Source organism: Homalodisca vitripennis, chromosome 2 (assembly GCF_021130785.1).
Source record: "Homalodisca vitripennis isolate AUS2020 chromosome 2, UT_GWSS_2.1, whole genome shotgun sequence".
Taxonomy (NCBI): Eukaryota; Metazoa; Arthropoda; class Insecta; order Hemiptera; family Cicadellidae; genus Homalodisca; species Homalodisca vitripennis.
In genome coordinates this window covers 232,455,816-232,482,230 of record NC_060208.1, presented here as the reverse complement: position 1 = coordinate 232,482,230, position 26,415 = coordinate 232,455,816, and the positions used below count along the sequence as shown (strand labels likewise).

General features: G+C 30.5%; 1 protein-coding gene across 1 annotated transcript in view; it reads left to right on the top strand.

Moving 5' to 3' along the window:
• LOC124355483 (lachesin-like) overlaps positions 1-26,415 on the top strand; it is a 222,714-nt gene that overhangs the window by 156,282 nt on the left and 40,017 nt on the right. Inside the window, exons 3-5 of the mRNA XM_046806635.1 lie at positions 10,684-10,888; positions 12,323-12,484; positions 23,591-23,719. Coding sequence (XP_046662591.1) covers positions 10,684-10,888; positions 12,323-12,484; positions 23,591-23,719 — 496 coding nt within the window. The remainder of the gene's footprint in view (positions 1-10,683; positions 10,889-12,322; positions 12,485-23,590; positions 23,720-26,415) is intronic.

The window sequence follows — 26,415 nt, the reverse complement described above, 5'->3', positions numbered from 1 at the left end:
GTTTTCCAATTTGTAGAGAAACTTATTAGTTATCCGGATTGTTGGAACTAAAAATCATTCAGTATATATAAATGGTTTAGAATGTTCAGTTTTATTTACAAAAGAATATATTAATGAGCAACGCCTACAATTTCTGTCAATACCCAAACTAATGGAGCCTTTAAATGAGTGGATAAGGTTTCTAAACATTTCAAAGCGTCAGTAGTCCTTGTTATATATGTTGGAAGGATATTCATTCACTCATGTAAACTTTCAAATTTATAATATTTTGTTATATTGAATCATTCAGGTCTTGAGTCATATGTTAATGTGTGGTTAATAATACATACTGTGCAGTATATTACCTCTTTATAGTCCTACTGGTTTCTCGAGACAATACGTTAGAGTGTTATAACCTATTATTATAACATAGGTTATAACCTATATTATAACCTATTCGTTATAATATCAACTACCATAGAATCCCCATTGTATTGTATTCCACGTCATCGATATTTGAGTCTAGTTTACGATTTCCCACCATAAAGTACGGAAACTAAAATGTATATACGTCAACGAGGGAGCTTGAGTGCAAAAGGAGCTATGCTGTTTATTGTTCTCTGGCAATTACCCACATTGTCTTGATCTTTCTAATCAATGTCTTGATCAGTAGGGTTAAAAGTAATGTCCAGATTCTTAAGGCCATTGAGATTGTCATTAAATTACTTTGAATCTGCTACCTCTAAACTTCTCTTAGTGAATCCACTTTCACATATTCCCAGCTCCTAGGATTGCTCTGCATACATTTTTGGCAACATTATCTATGAGGCCAACTGGCCTCTATGTCAAAATGAAATTTAACAAGGCTTGACAATTACTTACTTCTCAAGCTTGTTTTCTCTACTACATAGATCTGTCCCATAAAACGGTTATTCAAATTTTATAGAACCTCATGTGTATAACCTATTAATTTAAGTGCTGTGGAATACAATTAATACCAAGAAAATTTAATTCTTGACCTTAGATAAACCAAGTGACTAAATTATGACTAAAACTGTTATTATTAAAATGATTATGGTGTTTTTTTATTTAAAATTTGGCTCTTAATATATTCCCTGTATAAACATCCTGAATTCCCATTTGATTGCCAATTATGTGCTAATATACGTAGAAGTGTATACATCCATAAGATTTCTGCCGAAATAGTGTTTAGAATAATCCATTCCTTAATGCAGTACCTTCAAGATTATACGTTGCTTAAATGATACAAAACTTTGTACACATAAGATATGTTAATAAATCAAGCAGAAAATGATTATTTCTGGTGTAAGTCATCTTTGTATGAACGTATTATGGATTTCACGTTTTAAACGCAATATTCTTGGTTCAATAAACAGTGACTAAAATGGTTAAATTTTTGTATTTTAATACAAAATAATAGGTTACAGTAATAATGTAATGTAAAATATAATATATGGACGTTTGATGGTTATAATTATAATTTATTTATCTTTAATCAGTTTCTTTATGTATCAATTTAATATCTAAAAATATGCTTAATCACCGGGACTCAAACACTGATGTGAAATTTCCTTGGCGAGAATACCAATTATTCCAACTTAGACGCGATTGACATTTTATGTACTCAATTAGAGTGAAACACAAAATAAAACGGTACTGTTTACGCCTTTGTGGTTAGTGTAGCTGAGTAGCTGCAGAACCATGCAGTGAATACTGTACTCCTCACAGCAGTAACAATACAGCACTGACATGACATATGACGGCTATCATCTCAGCGGGACATGTCCCTTGATTGACTGCAAATTAAACCTTTATCCCCTATCCTTGTCGCCTTGCAATTTGAAATTTTGATTCAACAACATATCGTCCTTATTATTGAAATTGATTCCTTGTCTTCACGTTAATACATAAATGTAACCACCATATTTATTATAATTTTAAATAGTATTTATTAAAATAATGATTTTTTTCGATAGGAATATTTATCAATAATTTTATTTTCGTATTGAAATTTATACACTTTTGAAGAGGAAATCTGAATTTCCAGATTATGTTTCGAACTGCGAGAAATATCTATATAATAACCGCATTAAAGGTTATCATCAAATAAAATAATATTAGCCTGCAAACAATGTTGCAAGATAATAAGTGTACTCTTTTATATATGGAGTTCAATAAATAATTTTAAAATATCAAGCACGTTTACGAAATGTTTAGGGTGTTTCAGTTAATTAGGTGGAAGATTTATATGAAAATTGTCAATTATGTACCATTATAAATGTTACGTCAAGTAAATAATTCATTTTGAGATAATTTGATAAGAAAAATTCACTGAACTCAGGGCTCCACCAGAATGATCTGTCCATTTACAGTATTTCTTACAGAAGATTAAATTTAGCACTTTGTTGTTATCCTCGTCAGGTCTTGTAAACTTTATTTTTACTATATTAATGCCTCTTCAAATAATTAGAGATTAACATTTTTTTTATTTATTGGAAAACATGATGACGGTGTAAACGATTGAATTTAGATTTAAAAATGTATTTTTTGTTTAATTAGTTATCAAATATACACTGTGGTGTGTGTTCTGAGGTACAGAGGAAAGTAAAAAAGTATATGTATTTTATGTACTATTGTAGTAATTTATTATCAAAACATTTAAAATGTTTTTATAAAAATCATAGTATTTACTTTATAAAAGTAGCGTACAGGGCGTACTGAAAAATAAGCATCTGAATATTTTGAATTAAAAAATAATCAAAAATATTTTTCTCAAATACAGAGGTTATGAGGTGATAAGAAGATCGAATTTAAAAGTAAGAAGTTGGCTTTTTTGATAAAAGATTATGTATTTAATTTCTCTTTGACTGTCCATTAACACACACAGGCCCACTTAAAACACACTTACACAAAATCATACTTTTCATAGGTATCGTTGTATTATTTACAAACTTATAAAAAATTAGCTGTTACATTTTTTGCCATGTGCATCTAATTTCACAAAGGAACAAAGGATGTGTATTAAAATATACAGAGTTTCTGGATTGAGAGTTATTAAAAGAACTTAACTGAACATTTTCAGCTTTGACAACACCAAGAATAAACCTTGTCTTTGTTTAAGTCATCATTAGTCCGTTGGTCCTTTTCAAAGAATGGCGTTGCTTGGAGACGACGTGAGAGGTTCTTGTTAGGCGGATTTGGTGTGACCTTAGCAGATCAGAAGATGAAACGAGCATTTATATACTCCGATATATGAATACGCTGAAAATTTATCTTCGTATAAAAATCCCTTCCTCTTTGTAAAATAATTCTCGCTTTGATGTGTTTAATCCTTTATAAATGACATAATTATTAAAATTCCTAGATATGTACCCAGAGTATCAAATTTTCATCTTCTAAAACTAGGGATTTTAATTATTTGGTGGAATAGTTTTTACATACTTTCTAATACTTTTCATGGAATCTAAATTTTAATTAAGGAAAAGAGAAACCATTTAAAACCAGATATAATGAAGTTAAACTGATCATAAATGGGTCATTAATTAACATATTTGTGTTAAGTATATCGGAAAAGTGAAATGAACATTTGCTTTCAAATGCTCTCAAATTTAATTATATTTTGGTTAAAAATAGCAAAACTTATATGTTCATGTCTGAATATTACTCGCTGCTTGGTAACTTGGTTTATGTATTGGCGGTATTATCAAGTCTGTTGTGATATTTTTTAAAGTACCCGTCTCAATTAGTTGGATATTGCTTTCTTGCCAACTGATTTTGTATTGGGTTAATTGGAAAATGTTTTATTCTGTGGTTTAAATAGAACAAATCTCATAGAACAAATACAGGGTTAATACAATGTTTTGAGACCCCCTCACTGTTAATATTATAGTGTCTCACACTAGAAAAATGAAACTCAACACACCTTTATGGTATGTAACGAAGTACTTTTTGGGCATGGTTAATACCAACAACGCAAGTAGAAGTCTCTATCTTAACCTAGTATAACAGTTTTAGAAATCAGAATTAACTTAAAAGTGAAGTAAAAGTAAACTTTTGGATTGTTCTAGTTCGCGTTGTTAGTTTTCTTTTATCATGGACATTGAAATGATGGACCACTCAATTAGGTTTCTGAAGTGAAATATTTGAGTTGGCCCCGAAAATACACCATTTTAGGTTAGTAAACAAGTTGTAAATATGCCTTAACATTATTTCATAATATAACATAAAGGTGTGCAGAGTAGGCTATAGTTTTTCTAGTGTGAGCCGTAACAATATTAACAGGGGTCTCCTGACTTGTAACCTATACAACTGTATTGATCCAATGGTAATTAATATAAAATAATAAATAAACATAGTTGCATACTTATGATTAATATAAAATAAAGTACCACCAAAGTATTTTGGTGTACGATTAAAACTCTCGTTTTTGTGATAGCTTCAAATTAACTATGCAATTGCAGAAACGAGATAAACATACCACATCCATTACTTAACGTTTCAGTAAACTGTTTATCATGGCTTAGAAAAAAGTAAAATTAGCAAATAAAAATGTATTTCCTAAAAGAATACAACCGCTTAGTATAATATTTAAATTTTTGGATAGTAATAATCTTGTACTGAGTCCAATTTTCTATTGAGAGTAATGAGAGGAACTGGCATTATAAAATAATTTTGAGGTTTACAGAGAGGGGTAGTGTTATTACAATAAGCATTGTGGGAGTCTTAATATAAAATCGATTGTTCACAGAGATGAATTATAACGAATGTATTGTCCAGTACAGTAATGTATACAGAATCTTGATTATGAATAATGTTGAATCAACAGTTTAATACATTATAAACGCAAACTTAATATCATACAATATATATAGTTCATTACCATAATTATAAACCAAATCTATATCTCCCACGTATAATGCTGACTACGATTCGTGCTACAATATTAAATCTCTACGAACTGTACTAAGCTCAGAGGATTATAAATTGTAATAAGTTGCTCATTAATTAGTTTCAATTAAAAAGTATCTTTGGGTAATTATAAATGTTAACCCCTACTCTACATTATACGTATTTTCCACTTTAAATAATATTATTTTACTTTAAAGGTTATATGGTTCCCTTCTACGAGGGAACTTTTTGTAGGAAGGACAGTTTTTTATTATAAAAACCCAAGCAATACTAGGTTTTTCCACATTACTGTCTTGTTTGTATATTAAAACAAGATTTTTAATTCCTTCATCAAAGGAATTTGCATTTTTTCATCGATATTAAAGTCCTTCCTGCCAAAATGGGTGAATATTGGAAAATAAATATTGGCAAAGAACGCAGAAACTTAAATTTTTATTAAAATTAATTTTATATCTATGCTGGTAATAATATAGCAACTCCGGTTATAAATCTATTACCAATTAAAATTATAAATTTGTAATTTAAAGTGAAGAAAAAGCTGATAATCGCTTTGTACAAGGTCAGGGCTAATGATGGATGATTCAAAACTTCCCTTCCAAAAGGCCTTAATATCCCAGGAATGGACAGCTGTTTGAGGCTTTGCATTTTTAAGAAGGAAAAAAATTTGTATGAATGTATTTGTAAGCTCGTGTATTGCATAGTTAGGCCGAGTTTGGTTAGAATTGCTCAGTATGTCTTTGCATTTTTTTGCTGTTCCTCGTGGCCTAAATTCCACGAACAAAACTGAATGCATATTCGAAAAAAACTATTGTCATTATCTTTTGCTGTGAAATGCTTCCTACAGTTGTAAACTTATAATCCATTATCAAATATTTATTTTATAAACTATATTTACTTTTATTTATCATCGGTGTAGAATAAACACAAATAATAGTTTTCTTAATATAACAAGCTTATAAGAAAAGAAATTAAGATTTGCAGTTTTGTACTTTGAACCGATGCATTTCATTCAATATTTTATATTGGTGAATTAAGATCTTACTAATATTAATGCAAATTCAATACCAATTTCATTTTAGTTGAGAAAATTATTAAGTTTTAAGGAACGTTAAGGAACGAGTTTTATTAAGTGAGTTATTATTAATTACAAAATCCCTTGGCACAACCAATCACGTAAACTTTAATATATAAACACTGATTCATTGCATTACCGCATTCAGTAATTTTTAACTGCATTTTTATTTGTTTCATGTAAATTAACCATGTGCTTGACGAAGTAGTTCTGACTTAGTTGGTTAATTACTAAATGATTATTATACAGTTAAAAGTAAATAGTCGTAGTACTTTTCTTTAATATATGAAGTGTACGAAGTAAATAAATGAATAAAATCAAATGACCTGTAAATCACTTCAAAAACTCAAAATACATTGTATGAGATATCAGTTTAGTGAAAATATCGTTTATATCTTACATAGGTATGTGCCACACAACTTTTAACTTCCAATATACCGTATGTTTCAAGTTTAAAATATTCTGTATATCATCAATATTAAAATATGTACACAGCATTTTTTAAACTGCATAACTGTTCTTACTCTCGCACATGTCTTTATAAATAAAAGGAACAGATCCACTGAAAGTTATCGAGTTTGTTCTCTTCCACGATGTGTAACAAAGATTCATCAACGTTTCCGGGTGCAAGCAGTAAGCAAAAATGTTTCAGCCGACTCAGAAGTTATGTGAAAGGAAAACTGGAGTTTGTTCTGGAACTTCATACGAATTGTTATTCTGTGAAGTTAGCAAGGTTTCCCTGGTTATAAACTTTACACAGACTGATATCTGTATCAAATAGAATTGACAATTCTGTTGTAAAAATAAAAACTAATTTTAGGTTGTATCGCATTTACTCAAACTTTTCCTTCTGTTGACGATGACTGAGGTTACATTTTGTGCAGGGAAATTAATTAATAACATATGTCTGGATTGGTAATTGCAAAAATTTAATAATAGTATTAAAAGGAAGTTTTTAAAAATTTCCTAATATCCACCCTCTGCACAATAGTTAAATTTATCACTATATGTAATAGATAGCATTACAGTATTAATAATTCTAATAGATAAAAGGAGCTATTGGACTGCAGGAGTAGTAATAACTTACCTCATGAGGTCGTTAAATATGCAATCAATCTTAATATCTAGACTACATTTAAGTGTTTAATTCAGAACTTCGTGCGCGTAAATGTTATTGTTTTACACGTTGAATCTCTATAAACTGTTAAAAATTCGATCGGAGTTCATATAAATCCTACTCAAAGATTTTGTATTTGGATAATTTTTGTAGATACTTAATTTTAATATACACTAATCAAGTACTTTATTCGCTAATAAGCAACACTTTCATTTAGAACATTTCAGAATTTAATGAAATTAATATTATTATAGTACAACATAATACTATATAATAATATTGTATTATTTTTATTTTTATTTTTTTAAACACGGTATGAGATTAAAAGTCGTATTGCTTACGCTGTCGTTCGAAATCTACAAATCTTTCAAGGCATGTTAACGGAAAAGTCGAAAGTCGCTGCTTCAAGCTAAGACGATGTCATTAATTTGAAAGTCATTTCACAGAACATTTCGTTTATTTCCTTTGCCTAAGAGATAAAGCGAAGCCATAAGGCTGCAATTCACTTCCGAAATAACTTATTCTTAGCGTTTTCCATGCGTTATTTAACACTATCTTGGTCGTATACTTACTGTGGTTAGGCCAATGCGGTTTAATTTCTGATTTAAATACGGTATCTAAAAACTAGATGATAGTAAATTAATTGCTGTCTGTGAATGAATAGGAATAATTGTAATGATTTATTATTTATTGAATCTTTGTATTTTCTCCGATGGAAACATAGGGGTTCATGCGATCTACAAATATGTTCAAATCTGTTTAGCACAACGCTGACATTTGATACATTGAAGTAGTTCGGTTTTGGTTAGAGTATTGTTTTTTTTTTTTTGTTATTAAAAACTGGTGAAGATTTAAAGACTCTTACAAAACACATCTTAGTTGTTTGATCGTATAACACTGCTGTTTGAACTTAAATCTAAAATGGATCAGAAGATTTCAATATTTTGTAGGAATTATTATTAGGAGTCTTTAAATGTTATTTAAAATTATAATAACCACGATGACGCCTTTTTCAGTAAAACAATGTGAGTGAAGCCACGTGTAACTGCTGGTAAAAACACAATTTCCTTTACAAATGAACAAAAACATTTCACCCATGGAAGCAATATATTGTCTAAATAATTTAAGGAACTCACATTTTTATCGTCAGTAATTTTTTGGGCCTGATCGAAAATCACTTACCTTTAATTTTATTTAAACTTACATCCTTACAGAATGATCAAAGAACTGTATATTTTTTCTCTTCAAAGGTATTGTATTAAAGTAAATTTAGAACAAAATTAATTGTAAATATTTTCTCACCCACAAATCGATTGCAAAACCTGAAATTTACTTTTACCTAATAACTCAAACCTACCATTCATTTATTAATGGAGCCGATTTTTATTCAACATTGGAGCACTTTATCTTTTTATAGGAGTTTTACAGTCCATATAAAGTTTTAAACCGTGTAATTTTTATACCTTGGCAATTGTGCTTAAGTATGTCTGAAATTAATGTTTAAATTTTGACTTATATTGTTCTGGTTCTATATGTTTTTAATGCTATCTTTCTCATTACAAACAGATGATAAAGCTTAAAATACTCTAATTGAATTAATTAATTATTTCATGTTTTTAACGGTTTATATTTGTAAATTTAAAGATTTTTTAAATGTCGTTATATATATATATATAAACAATTTTAACATAAGATTCCTTTTTAGGTGGGTCGGGCAAGCAAAACACGTTTTTAGGAATCCACTAATGTTTAGGAATAGTACATATAATATATTATTTGTTTGTAATAGTCATCTTTTTCAATTAAAGTTTCGTGGTTGATTATTAGGGGTGAAAAACGTTTAAACCAGTAATCTGGGAATAGTAATTGGATTTAATTCAATTAGCAAACGTTTGAAACCATTATTTTCCATATTATTATAGCCCTGAACTGCGAATTGACGCTTTACGATATTAACGTTTTCATGAACGACGTTTGTTCAATCCAAAACAGCATGTTGTATTTTGTACTAAAATAAGTAATACGGTAAACCATGTTCTTATAACAAATATAAAGCTGCCAAACAACTGCCACACGATCTGACAAGACTGTAAGTCAGTTACAGTTACGATTAATTGACACAAGACGTTATTGTTACATTCAACCATCAAGAGATCTCTCTAGATTATTGTTTATTTATACTTATGTTTTATTTCTGGAGTGAAAGATATCTGATTCAAATAATTATATAAACAAGTAATATATAATTTCAATAAACATTGAATCACAAAAAGTAATTGGCCCGCTGGGACTAAAACCCGGATCTCTCACTTGCCGGGTGGATGTGCTACCATTACACCAAAGGGCCCTTACTTATTACGATTAAATTATTTTGTATTTGGCCATTATTATATATATATATATATATATATATATATATATATATATATAATAAGTTTAAATTGGTATGTATAATATATATAGGTATAATATATATATATATATATATATATATATATATATATATATATATATATATATATAAAATACATAACAATTTAAACTTATTTTGTATGTAATTGCAAAGATTCTGATTTTAATAGTATTGGAGTGTCCATGAAAAGAAAAATCTTCAGTCCTAAATCCTAGATTTTCTGATTTTAACGCCATGCGATGAAAAATAATCCTTACTTCATTTCCGTTTTTTCATTTTCGTTTTATAATACAAGGGTTAAAATATATCTCATCCGAAGATACAAAATAATTGCATGTAGGGAACGTACTTGTTACATTCCATGCAAAACAGGGTTAATATGTTTCGAGTCCGTTTTAACATATGATAAAGTCTTCACTTTTTGGCATCAATTAACAATGTACTAGAACATAAAGTAACTTATATTAAAATCTTATGTGACTCTTTTTAAAGGCAATAGAAGAACCGTACAGACCTTTTTGTGATCTGGTGTATGATGCAGGGTTGGTTTTGAACGTCTTCATCGCCGTATCTTTCCTACAGATTCCAGTAATCAAGCCTATGGTAGTATCTTGTAGTGTTATAAATACTGTATATTTCATAACACCCATCATTTCTAAGTAGAGTTGGTATTAATGGTTTCTGGGGATGAAATAAAAGAACCACGCCAGGTGAGCTAAAAAAAGAAAGGTCTTTATTAGCACAGTCGCGTTAATCAAAAGTTTTTATCTTTTCATAAATATAACGTTTTAAATATATATATATATATATATATATATATATATATATATATATATATATATATATATATATATATATATATATAATTTTTATCTAACTGTTTCAACAAAACCACCCAAAAGTTTGTATGCCCACTATAGCCTATGGTAGAAAATTACTTCTTAGGAACGCTAAAACTCAAAAGCAGACATATTATTAATAAGAAAACTGTATTACAGCGCAAATAAATAGAATAAGTTATTTACAGCATTTATAGTATTTTAGAATCAGGTATCTCAGGTTTTTAGAAGAGGAGGTACATTTAGTAATATTCAGAATCATTGAAACAAGATGGCGAAATCAATACTATTGAAGAGTGAGAAGTTTTCCACTGACATAGTGCTGGATTTGCAGGTGGCGTGGATACACATAGACAGACAGATGATACTGACGATACACCGTCACGTGATCTCCAGGGTGCCGAGGTTCAGTGTGTCTCACAGCCAGAACACGTGGTTACTGCACGTGACAGGGGCGCAGCAAGAGGACCGAGGTTACTACATGTGTCAGGTCAACACCAACCCCATGATCAGCCAAGTTGGTTACCTGCAAGTCAAAGGTAACGTGTAAACATCCTGTATGTACATTACCATAACAAATAAATGTCACACTTCAACTTGGAAAATTTATAGCATATAAGTGTTACGTTTTTTACATTAAAAATGTCAAATAAAAAAAATTCCATATCAACTTTATTCAGTTGCGCGTAGGCAATATCGAGGAGACAAAAAAATAAACTCTCAAGATGTGTTAGCACGGAGATAGCCAAGCAAATCCTAATATATGTGAGGACGCTATTTTAATAATTGACACCTAGTAAGTTTTCTTTTATTTATAGAGCAACTCGGTGATCTGAGCACAGAGTAAGAATCCTTCATAGTTGGGATTTTATCGAGGTTAGGCCTACACACGTCTATTCAAATAATAATAGTCTTAAGTGATTGTTACACATACCAAAAGTAAAATTGACAACTTTATGACGTAAGGTGCGGACCCATTATAAAATGAGCCTTTCATTCAAATGGCCGGACATAGATGTTTTTTTTTACTTTTCAGATCCATGTAAGAACATATTTTCTTGGTGATGAACAACAATGCAGAGACTTATAAAGCACTGAAAATACCTTTAATCCCATATTGGCAAGAAGGAGATGATTTTTGAGCGATGAAGACTTTTTGAGATCCATGTATATTTTCCTGATCAGGACAATACAGAGACTTCTACGACACTGAAAATAACATTGCTGGCAAGTAGATTAAATTGGCAGCAAAGAGATGTTTTTTTGAACGATGAAGAATTTTCAGATCCATGTATGAATATATTTTCCTGATCGGGAAAACAATGCAGAGACTTCTACGGCACTGAAAATAGCTTAGATTTAAATTAGTTTACAATATGCGGAAGTAACCGCTTTATGATCGAAGTAAATTGGAGTGATTAAAATATCTGAATTGACCTTTAGCTAACTTATTTTCAGGAGTGCCATTATATAACTTACCAGTTATTCGATGCAAAATCACGTGCAAAGACTGTTAGTAATAAATATTTTAGTAATAAGTATTTATTGAAAAAAATCTCGCATGTTTAAATTACTAAAAATGAAAGTATTTAATGTTACAGCATTTAAAATAAGAATAATTTAATTAGAAAAGGAATATTTTGTTTAGGAAACGTCATAATAAGTTACTTTTCCTCATTTATATAAAGTTATTTGATCTTGACCTTCTTATTTAAAAAAATAATAGCTTATTATATTTGTTAAAGTATGTGGAACCGTGAAATTTGTAATTATAGTTTCAAATAGTGATGAGTTATTTTTCCTAAAAGCTTTATCTAAATTTATACATGCATAATTAAATGAAACAGGATAAACAAAACTAATAAAGATAATTAAACTAATTTTCGTAGAATAGTTGTTTGATTAAATAATTTAATTTTCAGCTTCCCTATAGATTTTCATGTGCAAAGTAACAATTAATCCTTGTATTTCAGTTCCACCAAACATAGTTGATGAGGAGAGCACACCCTCGTCAGTCGCAGTGAGGGAGAATCTGAACATCAGCCTGGTGTGCAAGGCTGAGGGGCTGCCAGCTCCCAAAGTCACGTGGAAGCGAGAGGACAGTCAGTTGCTTCTTGTAGACCGCAGGAACGAAGGTAATCCTACTGTTAGTTAAATGGAAAGTTCTTCAAATATAGTTTTTTAACTACGCAAATAACTCTTCATTCAGGTTAAACACAGTTGTGAACTAAAACTAATTTTACTGAAATAATTTACATATTTTATCAAATTATAAATGCTAGATCAATTCTTAGACGTATCTGCCTATAATTTTCCCTTGACAAATGTAACTTTAATTTTTAGTCGGAGAGTAACATGAATTATACAAAGTTTTTGATTAAAAGAAACTTACTTCTTGGTTACCAAGAAGTGTGTGGTTTGCAGTGTTCATAGGAATCACCATAGAGGACACGTTTGGACATAGCCTCATTGGAAGGAAATTTATCGGCCAACTAACAACCCTATAATCTTCCTGACTAATATTAATGTCAGGAATTAAGATTGCATTAGAAACGGGAAACTATTTCGATCTCATCTTCTCAGTAGTTGCATAATGAAATGTAACAACTTCTTATTACAATAAAATTAAGTGAAACAATTTTTAACTACAAAATATTCCAATATGATGAAGTATAATTTTAATAGGTACTAGGATGATCTTGCTGATTCGTGCAAAAGTAGAGAGTTTTGCGAAATTATAAATTTTTCATTACAATTCAGTTTTAGGGTGGAAACCATACGATAGCACATTAAACCTGAAGTTGACAAAAAATAAAGCTCAAAGTGTTTGAGCACATAATAACACATGATAATAACGTAGAGAATTGCGAGTTTGGTAATGATTTCAGTTTAAAAAACCTCATATAACTTGGAGACGTAATGTGTTGCAATGGAATATAGAGTAATGTATACACTTGGGATACGTTTAATGAAGTTTTTATACTATTGAACAAGAAGAGTATTCAATAGAAAGTGTATATTAAAATCAATTTATTTTATTTATTTATTTATTTATTTTTATTACATTCCAACGGCAAACAAGCCAAAGTACAAGCGGGTAGTATACATATATAAATATTTAAATAGTAACAACAAACGGCATAATACATAACAACAAAGCAGTAAACTATTCAGGAACACAACAATCAATATGATCAATATTTTAGGTCAATATTTCAAACGGCTATAAACAGAAAATACAAAGTAGCAGGTTACTGTAGTCATATATTAACCTACACAGTCATCTGTAGACAAAATAGTCTATATGGCTGAATAAAAAATGTTTCAATTGAAAACGTAAATTAGCTCATAGAATAAATTCACAGTTGTGTTTTGTTTCCTATCGCCTAATAGTGATAAGTAATAACCTCGTATTACTTGGAGAAACATTACGCAAATGTTTCCAGCTACAATATTGAGGCGAATAAAGTAAACTAATATTTAGCTGTTGAAGCATGGCATGTGCATAATATTTCTTCAAAGCATAACATACAGAAAAGTTTTGTGATATTTTCAGAACAAGAAGAGTTTTAATAGAGGAAATAACTAGTCTAAACTCTAAACGTAGAGCTCGTACACTTTCCCAGAACATAATGTTCTCTACACTACAACGATTTAAATGGAATTTGTAATGTGAGAGAGAACATTGAAGGTTACGGGTCAATCAAAATCCACTGTGAGAATCTCACAGGATCTTAGATCAAGTTGGCGTCAAAGTGCCGCATAGCTTCTAGCCGTTGTTGTAGAAGGGAGGGGGGGACAGGGCTGTTACAGGTGGCCGGTAGGTGTACACATTAACCAGTCAATAGAGCTGCATTGTCCCTACGAGCAATACACTTGATAGGTTGAAATGTAATTTCAATACGTCAAGCTGATTGTAGGCGTAACTTCAACGCGTACTTGTTTTAGGTACTTCTTATTCAGAGATTGTGCTGTAATATATTATAGGTTAGGTTGAAAAAATATGTTATGTGTGTTTTACACTTTCAAAGATATGTAAAAGTACACACATTCATCACAAAGCTCAGAGAAGGCTTTGCAGAACGGCATTCAGTACGCATTCACATTATTATTGCTACTTCAATCATTAAAAGTAACACTCAATTCCTATAATTGATTTAATTCTATTAAAACACGGATTTCATAATCCTCATTATAACACCTAAGACCGGATAAATGAAATTAAAGTAACACTCAATTTCTATTAGTAATTTAACTCTATTAATAACTGGTATGTGATAATCCTCATTGTAACATCTAAGACCGGATAAATGAAATTATAATCGGTTTTGTTCTCTAGAAAGTTTTTAGGACCCTCCGAAAAATCTACAGTGTAACCTGCTTCTAAATGAAAGTTCCGTGTTAAAATTTTACTTTCTGCCATCTTTTTAAATTTAATTATTTATATATATATATATATATATATAACTTTTTTTAAATTTTATAACCTTAACAACTTTGAGATAAATTTAATATAAGTTGTATGACTAATCATGAATTTCGTCATCGGTTAATTTGTTAAGACCCTTCTTTGCGAAAGCGATATTACAGATCGTTCTTCTACTTCTGTACAGAGACTTTAAATATTGACACGAAATATGTATAAATATTGTGGACATTTATACCTCAATAGAGCAGTTATTGAAGAGGTGGAGAGTTGAATACGACCCCAATATCAATTCCTTTTACAGAGTCTAACAAAGTACAAAAATTGTTATTAATATATATTCCTATAAACCACTGAATCTTAAATATTTTAGGACTTTCATACCTTTAAATCTAAAGTATGGAACAATTTACTGCAAAAATTAACAATTAAACAATTATTTATAAAATGTATGATTTTCATCTGCTATAAAACGGCAAGTGCCAGGATAGCTGATTAAGAATAAAAGGATTCTACACATAGATTTCAAAGAAGAAAAAATATGTACTGTATATGCCAATTTAATAGTACCACTCTGAAAAAAATACAGGAATCACTTTTTTGTTCCAGACAGAAATAGTTTTCAGTGTATCCATCATAAAATTTTTAATTCCATATTAAACATTAAAACTGACTGATATTAATAATATTGAGAAATGTAACTACATGGCTAAGTAAAATAATAATTTAACTAACAATAAGCATAAAAACTACATCAATAAGATAGAAAACATATATTTGTACTCACCGTTGTTTCAAATCATGGAATAAAGTTTCAGACGTACATTGTAGAAGACAAAGTAGGAACATAGGTTATATACGCTACAATTGAGACGAGAGAAGGGTTTCTGAGAAAAGATGGTCGCGTAATTTGAGACACATCACGCGTACCTAACTTGTCATCTAATATTGCAGGAACGTCTGCTGTTGCATTTACGCTACATTTTACGACACATTGCATTTCTCTCCAGCCAATTACCTTTGGAAGAATATAACTTTTATTTAGTATCAAACAACCGAGTATTCTTGTTTATTTGTTTCTTCATTGTAAATAAAGTTGAGACCCATAGAGAATTTCGTGATAGAAACGAAGTTATATTATTTTTGTGAGGAAAGTTATATTGGAATTTTATGAATTAGACATTTTCCTACTACCGTACTACTCTTACTACCTTGAGTTATTTTTTTTGTAAAACACGTTACCATCTGCATATAACAACAAAACCTTGTATATTTGCCCATATATCAAAACCAATGGGCCGAATGATGTTCAGGTAAGGGAATGATGATGATAATATGTTTAATACTAGACAGGATGGGTTCCAGAGAACTAAATTCTTCTCAATATTCATGGCTGACCTCAAAAATGTGTTGCAAGATAACATTATTACTGTCTTGATGATTCTAGAGATCACTCAATATCCATCTACAGATCCGCAGATTACTTTTCCAAGCAAAATTATCAATACAATTATAGACGTATCTTTTGGACTGTAACTCATTCTTTACAAGGATAATTTGAAGGTATTTAAAGATTTTCGACATTTTTAAAAAGATGAGAGATACATAGAACACATGTTCGACTGTACAAATTGCTTGTCCTGGATATTTGGACCCTCCACTCTAGGTAGTTTAAAGCAACTTTTAGTTGTTGGGTTACAAAATATCTAGCAATTAGGCCTACTGGCAATTCGAAAGTTTCTCGGCAAATTTCAAGTTTCTATAGGATTTCGGTCTAAAGCTATGTCCAGACTTTCGGTATTCCAGGTACATAATATATGCGATTCAAAACTTATATATATATATATATATATATATATATATAAAACACAAATTTTATGTGGGATACCTGTACCATATGTTTTGCACTATAAAAACCGTAATGATAACTTAATAGGAGAGATATTACAATTTTAGTATGATCAATCATGATTAAGATTACAATGTAGTTTATTGGTGTCTGTTATGAAGTCTTTACTTTTAAACTCATATCAAAAATTCCTATATACTTTATATACCCCCTGTAGAAAAGTATTTAAATTGTTATCCAATGATTATATTAGATCAATTATTCAAAAAATTAACATGATATGATCCCTGTTGATTCTTTCCTTAAGTGCGTTCTAAAGAATTGAACGAAAGGTCCAATAAATCATTATTTGCTGATTAAAAACACACAAATTCTTTTGAATTTTTATTTTTAAAATGTAAGATTTTGTACATAATATGAGCTCCAAACAATGTTTACGTTAAAAAGTATAAATTTTTATAAAATTAAAGTAGCAATAATACGTCAAAAGCACAGAGAAATAGAAAAAAGTATCAGAGAAAACATCACAGTGCTTTCCTAGTCCTGCCGTGTAAAGCATTTTAAAGAAAATACAACTTTGAACGAGAACTCCGCACAGAGGAAGCGGATCTATTATGTTGGGTTATAACTGGTTTGAAGAAAAGGAGCAAGCACTTTTGTAACTTCATTACACAATGAAGCCTGAGGTTTCAGCTGGTAAACATTCTTAGCTTTGCCGTATACTATTTATTGAGGTTTCAGCTTTACGTCTGCTACACACTCGTAGGTCGCATGTTTAATCTAAGCGGCTTCTACCGTTTCTTACCCACGTATAATTTTAAAAGCTGACAAAAAAAAAATTATTACATTTTTCTTGATATACCTCAAAGCATAAAATATTCCTTATTTGACTCTCTCTCTTTTTTCGATACAACGTGATTTCTTTGATGTACGAATTTAGATCACTGGACAAAGCATATAGTATAGTTTTTTGATCGAAAAACACTGTTAATGAGATTTTACATACGTAAATTTCATGGAATATACTGAACAATGGTGATTTTGTATTACTTTAGTGTGAGTAACTCAAATATCAAACTCAATCTAATATAAACGACTACACGACAAGAACACAGACACACCCATTTATTTATGTAAACATTAATTTAAATTGTAAAGTATAATCTTGAAGAACTTCAAATGTTTTTATCATTGTAATTTACACTTCATACCACAGGTTACTGAATATTAATTCAAAAGTAATAATTTTGTGTCTTATTACTGACCCGAGGTGATAAACTTGACAGTAATCAGTGCTTTTAAATCCTGGGTTAATATTGCCGCTATATAAAGCCAATAACAAGTTTCGCACTTATGCCACCAGTCGTGAAGTGCCCTACATGTCGACAAAATCACTTTTTATATAATTTAGTATCCTACAATTTCTCTGAATGTAATAATCCCCATACCTACCTTAAGCTTTGCTACCATCTAATCTTTATCGACTTTAAAAAGGAGGGGATTATACAATTCGGCTTGTTTTTTTTATGTATGTCTGTGTATGTTTTATGAAACTGCTGACTAGAATTTGATGAATCCTTTTCAAAAGAAAGATGGATGCTCCATAGTAGCCCATAAATGATTGTAAAAAGTAGTGTTGTAATGAATAAAAATAGGATGGAATTGAAGAAAAACCGTGCTTATGTATAAATAGTATATAATAATATATTTTTCTTAGAATAAGGCGCTTTGAATGAAATGCTGACATTAAACAAATTTTCTGGTAAAGCATATGAAATACTCGTATGTACAATATAGAGGGCAATACTCTACAATGGTTGATTGAAAATTGTAAGTTATACATTAATGGTTAATGTAGTACCTATCAATACTTAACTATTAAATTTGTTATGACTCTGATGTTAAGTACTAAATCAAGTAAATGTTTCATTTTGTTGCTTATGTAAAATAGTACACTGCAATAAGATCAAAACATCTAAATGATGTATATTAGGGTTATGAAGTATGTTTATTTATATGATAAAATTATATTATAATATAAGCTACTGGCCTAATATAGGAGTATATTAACATTATATTAGCATTTGTAAAAGAGACTTTCCCTTTTATACTTTTTATACATTTTAAAGTATATGCCAAATATTATGACTATTTTTCCTTGACTAGACTTTCTTGTTTCTTTGATATTCTGGCTAGGTAATTTATAAGTAAGTTTATATTGGAGATTATATCAAATTTCAAAGTGGTACAGCACTCAAGACAAGCTATGCCAAATGTTGAATAGAATAGTTGAAACTTCCTAGTGTAAGACGTTCATATAATTATATTTTGATTTTAAAAAAAACGTTAAACATTTCATAAATTACTTTATTTTATTCCGTTGCCAATGATTCCGTTTTTTTACTACAAAGCAAAGTATTCAACGATTATAATTTCATTTTTTTTAACGCTGATTACCTTTTAAGCGGTATTCTGCACGTCTTCATGGGCCACTAGCCTGTTCGAGGATCTTATCATATAAGGATAAGGAAGAAAGTCAATGGGGTGCAAGTACTGATAAAAGTCGGTATGGACAGGATTTAAACACACAGTATCTTTAGTTAAAATTCAAATTCGTACAAGTAAGACCGCTCGACCCCAACCGAGCAATATTTTAGCATCAAGCAGACAAGTTTATTTCATTAATTATATTACAACCTTGTAAAGTCCTCTTCATGAAGTACGGACTTCATTGCACCAATTTGTTTTCTCTAGTATTCCTATAGTAGTGAAATGTCAATTAAGGGTAAAATCCTATACGACCGTCATTAAAGTACACTCTCAATTAAACTCATGTAACTCTTAAAGCGGACTACGTTGAACATATTCGTCTTCTTTATATTCTCATAATAGCGATGTAAAAATCCTAAGGTTCACATGCTATAATACAGCCAGTGAAGTACTTTCACAGTTACCACATGTTACTCTTAAACCAAACTAGATAGAACATATTCGTTTTCCTTCAGTATTACTATAATAATGAACATAGCATAATAAGGTTAAAATCCTATAGCCTACTACGGATAGTGAAGTACTCACAGTTACCTCATGTTACTCTTGAAACGGAATACGTAGAGTATATTCGATTTCCTTATTATTTCTATAATATTAACATAGCAAATAAAGATTAACATCATATACTACGGATAGTGAAGTACTCAGAGTTACCTCATTTTACTCTTGAAACGGAATACGTAGAGTATATTCGATTTCCTTATTATTTCCATAATAGTAACAATGGGAAATAAAGATTAATATCATATACTACAGACAGTGAAGTACTCACAGTTACCTCGTGTTACTCTTGAAGCGGAATACGTGGAGCATATTCGATTTCCTTATTATTTCCATAATAGTAACATGGCAAATAAAGATTAACATCCTATGCTACGGATAGTGAAGTACTCACAGTTACCTCGTGTTACTCTTGAAACGGAATACGTATAGTATATTCGATTTCCTTATTATTTCCATAATAGTAACATGGCAAATAAAGATTAACATCCTATACTACGGATAGTGAAGTACTCACAGTTACCTCGTGTTACTCTTGAAACGGAATACGTATAGTATATTCGATTCCCTTATTATTTCCATAATAGTAACATGGCAAATAAAGATTAACATCCTATAGTACGGATAGTGAAGTACTCACAGTTACCTCGTGTTACTCTTGAAACGGAATACGTAGAGTATATTCCATTCCCTTATTATTTCCATAATAGTAACATGGCAAATAAAGATTAACATCCTATGCTACGGATAGGGAAGTACTCACAGTTACCTCGTGTTACTCTTGAAACGGAATACGTGGAGTATATTCGATTTCCTTATTATTTCCAAAGTAGTAACATGGCAAATAAAGATTAACATCATATACTACAGACAGTGAAGTACTCTCACTTATTATAAATGGGGATTTAATACACAAAAAATGAAGGTAATGACAAAAAAATGCCATACTTCTCAAACCATACAAACTTAATAATCTTTTTTCAAAATTTATTTAAATGAGCTACTAGAAAAGCATCGTTTTATATGTACAATTTCCCATCTTGCGGAAAAAATAGCTACTCTAATTTCACATTATCATTTGTTTATTTCAATTTATTTAAAGGCTCTGTGGCATGCACCAAAACGGTGCATTAAGACAATCAAAGGTTTGTACAATTCGGTTAACAAATGACAAGTTTCAGTTCTTCTCCTTTTTTAATTTGGAATTTCAGAATACTCTATTAAGTCACATTGAATTCAAATAGTGTAGCGATTTAAATTTTTCCGAAGTCGTTTTCACACGGAATACGCGACAAGAAGTAATTTTCTAATAGTTTGAATTTTTTGCTGGAAGTGATTTTTGTTATTACAAGTGAAACAAATAATTCTTTCACAAAATAAAAACAAATAGGTTTGTAGGATGGTATTTTACATTGAATGAAATGGAGTACAAAAACATACGTAAATATTTGAACTTCAGAAGTTAGAGGATTCCTCCACATTTGCTTCCAATTATTTAAAATTTGTATAGAACTGAACATATAATGTAAATCCCCTAAATCAATTTATATCAAATTGATATATACTATCCAAAGGTCAGATAATTGAGTCTAACTTTCTATTCTGCACACATGTGCATAAAAGGTCAACTATCTATATAAAATATTTAAATGTTTAGAGTAAAAAAACAGGTATGGAATCGTAACATAAAAAGTATAATGTAATCCATCACATGGTAATTAGGTTAGATCGTTGAGTAGTTCATTCGTCAATGAGTACAACTTGAAAATTGAGACTTTATTTTATACAAAAGAAAATAGCTAAAGAAGTAATTAGCATCTGGTTTTTTATTTTGCAAGTATGAACAGAAAGTTGGCTCAAGATGACATGAAAAGACATTTATAAAATTCCTACAGAAAGATATACACTCAGAGAAAGGAAACTGACGCATCCTACAGTTTTGTTAAGGCGGAGAGACAACAAAATATAATGTTTGAAGTTTGAGAGTGGTAAGGAAGGGTGGCAAGGAAAAGGGGAAGGGGCTGGAACCTGATTATTACACAAGGGAATACAGGTGTGTGCTCGTCGGGGAGCATTTGAATAGTAAAACAACCAAGAAGCGCTGCTGGATTCTTCTCTTCTTACTTACGGAAATATAGAACACTAAGCCTTTTCGTGCATTTGTATTGCATTACTTTGTCAAAGACAGACGAATGTTCATTTCATTATGTTTAGTGTGTATTGCTTCACCAGCTCAAGAAATGGAACAGTCGTTTGTATGACAATGTCTGCGTCACTCGTGACATCTGCAACTGAAACGTTTAAAGTAGGTCTCGTACTCACAAGTTACATTTCGAACATACATACTTTCTGAGTTAAATACTCATTCAATGATTTATATTTTTCATAGCTTTTGTTATAACATTACTGTGTATTGCTTATTATAGGTTCACAACTAACAAATAATGATTGATTACATTTCAAACTGGCATACAAGTCAAACTGAATTCCTAATTTTGAAAAAGTCCATGCGCGTATTCAATATAAATTAAAGGCAATTATTTGTTATGTAAATAAATAAACCGATGCAACATACAGAAGGACATGAAAGAATGTAAATAAAGAGGTAGCGCATAGATCCCAGACTGCCCTTTTACTTTATGATCCTAAAACTTATAGCGATATTCCTGGGACCATGAGAACCTAGTCCCAAATTGAAAGTCTTGAAAGTTTACAACCTTTTTGGAAACTGTTATTTCAGAGACGGACAAACAGACTGTTCTTTGACCTTTTGACTAGAATATCGATAGCCTTCTTTTTTGGACCAAGAAGGTCATATGTACAGAATTTAATGTCTTTCTAAGAAGATTTATTGCACAGAAAGACAGATGCACTGCTCTTTGCTATTTTTACCTTAATATAAATAGTCTTCATCCTTAGACGAAGAGAATCGTATGTACCAAGTTTAAAGTTTCTAAACCTTTCTAGAAAGAGTTATTGTACAGACAGACACATTCACTGTTCTTTGACCTTTTGGCCTTAATATCAATAGTTTTCTTCCTTAGACCGAGAGAATCGTATGTACCAATTTTAAGTCTCTAGACAGAGTTATTGCACAGACGGGATAGACGGACTGACCTTAAAATCAATAGTACTTTTCCTTGGACTGATAGAACTATATATACCAAGTTTAAAGTTTCTAGCACCATTTTATCAATAATTATCACAAAGACCGAGAGATAATAACATGATCTCAAAAAGACCCTCTCTGGTCGTTAATAATTTTGTAAATATGATGTTCAAAGATAAACAGTTTTATATAATTTTAACATTGAAATGCATAAAATGGATATAACAACAGCGGAGTAACATAAATGTTGTACTATTGTAACCATACTATTACAAAAGCTGTAGTATATTGGTTTTCTGTTACCCTCCCCATCTTCCGTATGGAATCGAGGTATCTTATAAGGGAAAACAGCAGGGTAAAATATAATTATATTTTTGCAGGGATGATGAGATTATGCTTTATTTAGAAAGTCATTATAAGTAAATGAGCCTGATTCTATATGTTAAGTTCATATAGATTTTTTAAATTATTTGATATATTTATGTGTTTCTTATAACTCTACTCTTACGTATGCCCTATTGCTGGGCCACATTCTGTTTCTCCTAATGTTTTTTTTCCGTTTCCGTAACTCCCTTTATTTTTCTTTGTACATTGTTTATATATTACTATCGCTTTGTATAACACTCCGCATGCAAGTTAAATCCATTCATCAAAGCTTGTTTAACTGAAACCTACGAAAGAACTGCAATAAAAAATTAAAATTAAAATTCCAATGTATTATATTTAAACTACATAATTATCAGACCACTTACTAGTAGAAATTAGAGAATAAATTCTTACTATACTATTATTTGATTTTCTAGTGATATCCTACGACGGGGACTACCTCAACATAAGCCGTATCAGTCGCAAGGACATGGGAGCCTATCTCTGCATAGCATCCAATGGTGTGCCTCCTGCAGTCGTCAAAAGAATTGTGGTCGATGTGGAATGTGAGTTATCATTTTTTTTAATATTTCGTAGATTTTTTCAATAAGTGTACATTATATTTGAAACTGAACAATCGGGTTATATTCGGTAACAACTTGATATGGAAATATAAACTGAATACGATATCTTTAAATCATTAGATATTCAAGTAATCTATTAGTCAATAAGAGTAAAACCTTGCTATAATAGCCGTTTAAGGATTTAAAATTAGCCAGTCTCCTAAATTTGGTCGTTGGTGAACCTGTAAATATGTTTTTGCAACCTGTATCACTTCGCATATATGAGGTAAGAGGTTCCTAATTCAGATAAATTGGCACTCTAATCTCAAGTATCTAATTATGTATGTAAATCAGTCGTCTTTATATCGATTGATAAAAAATATTAAAATTAATTGATTGTCAACTGGCACCAACAAAGATGGTAATGTAATAATAGCAATCAAAGCAATAGAGGTATGGTGTTTGCTATTTGTAATACGTAAATAAATACCAGAATTTAATTTTAAATTGCTTGTAATTATTGTTGAATATATATCTTCCTTAAAATAATTTACTGTTTTAACTGTAAATAGGAGGATTGACATGGATGGAAATATTGATAACAAAAAAAAATCAAAGTGTCTTGGCCGATTTTTTTTACAGCTAAAGGAAAAATAACCTTTAATTTGCAAATATTAAATAGATAACTTTAAGTTAACGCATCGTTTTGTAAGTAATTTTTATGCAAATTACATTATAGAAAAGGAATCTGGTAAAGTTGTATATTTATTGGTTAAAAAATAAAAATACAGACTGAAGTCAAAAGGTGAGCGGGCAACAATGAATTATTCTACAGCCTGAAGGAGAGGGTGAAAATTGAAGGAGACAATTTAAGTAAGGTGTGCGTTTCCAGGTCCCGGTGTAACCGTATTTGTAATACAATCTGTTTCCGCCATTGTAGTTGACGTTTAATACGGGGGAAGAGTGGCCTGATATGTAATACAGCGACCTAGAGAGCTGGGCGTAATACTTTACTGTGATATATGGCAAGAGCTTTCAGACGGACTCACACCAACACACGCTTCTGGGTTTACAATGGATTGGTTTTACCTTGTCTTAGACGTTTCTCTAAGTGGTTTTACTGCTGCCGCTGATGTTTTCTTCCGAGCTGTATCTAGATTTATTCGGGTTAAAATGATCGATTAAATATGGCAATAAAACATTTAATGCATTTTCAGTCTAGTTATTAACGTTTGATAGCGCATGAAAATGTTTTAAATGTCAGTGTTAATCACGTTTTAAAACTTATACATGACAGAAAAGTTTTTTCAACCCTTTGTGCAGATTGATAAGTTTGTTAAAATGCAGTAAGAAAAGAAAGACCAACTTTTGTTTGGCCAACTACTTGTTCTAGCACTCTATTGCGCTCAATCTACAAAAAGATTCTGTGACGATTATGAGTCATTAGCCATGGTGAAAGTCAATATGGAAGAAATATAGTATAGTGCTTGAAATTTGCAAGAACATACCCTGATGGAGGACTTACTTGGAATGATCTAATCGACCATGTTAGCTGCATATTGCGTTCAGGCATTTATGTAACGTGGTATTTACCCAAATAATATACTAGTCAGATTCTTATGCCTTTTATGGTTTTATACTAATCTTGATTTAAGTACATGGTGGTATTTTTGATACTCTTAATAAATTCATGTAATTCCGATTCTGGAAAGAAAGTTTAATAAACTGTTAATTTTAAATTGTCAAATCTTCTGTCAAAAGTTGTCTTTTAACTTAAATTCTCAAGACTTACCAAACTGGGATGCACAATGGCAGTTTTTCATACCTGCCCACATAGGCAATGCTCATTATGTTAAAAATATATAGTTGGTCACTGTGTGGACGTTAACAGTTTATTGGAAATATACAATGTGTTTAGACATAAAAAGTCAAATCGATTGTGGGGTAACGAATAAAAATAGAGATATGACAGGTTTTTCACAAAACCAACACTGAAGAATAGTTTAAAAACATTTTATTAAATACGTAATGTGTCAATATCCGTAGGCATGGATTTCTGAATCCTAAGTTGTGTAAGGTGAACGCATGTGGCAAGTGGTGTGTGTGTGTGTGTGTGTGTGTGTGGGGATTATATTAAAAATATTTTGTGGAAACAAAACTTCAAATATTTTGTTTAACGGAATACTTATCTTTACAAAATAATGGCAGAAATGCTGTGGTACGGAATATTTTAAGTATCACACCGTATTGACTGTAACTGAAAGTTTTATTTCATATTTATTTGCAGATTAAATTCAAGATTACTTTGACATACAGCTTGATAATTCTCTAAAGAAACCAAAGCCCAAATTGTATACACTTAAAATTAACATATTTTAAAAATTGCTAATATAATTATGAGACAACTCTTCATATGTACAAAATGTTCTGTGTCTTTGTAAACTAAAAAAATATTATTTTCGAACTTCTTTTCTATCTTCTAGCAATATAATAAAAAACTGTGTTTTACTGTAATGTTAACACGTTTTTAAGTTTTTAAAACAATTTTAAGGCACTTAAAGATTATCATATTAATAAAATTTTGTCCGTAATCCAAGTAATGGTTAATAATCATAATATTAAATGTTATATGGATGATTGGATGAGCTTAAGAGAAGCCTACTTGTGGGGCTGGAAAAATGTCATGTCTGTCTGTCCAT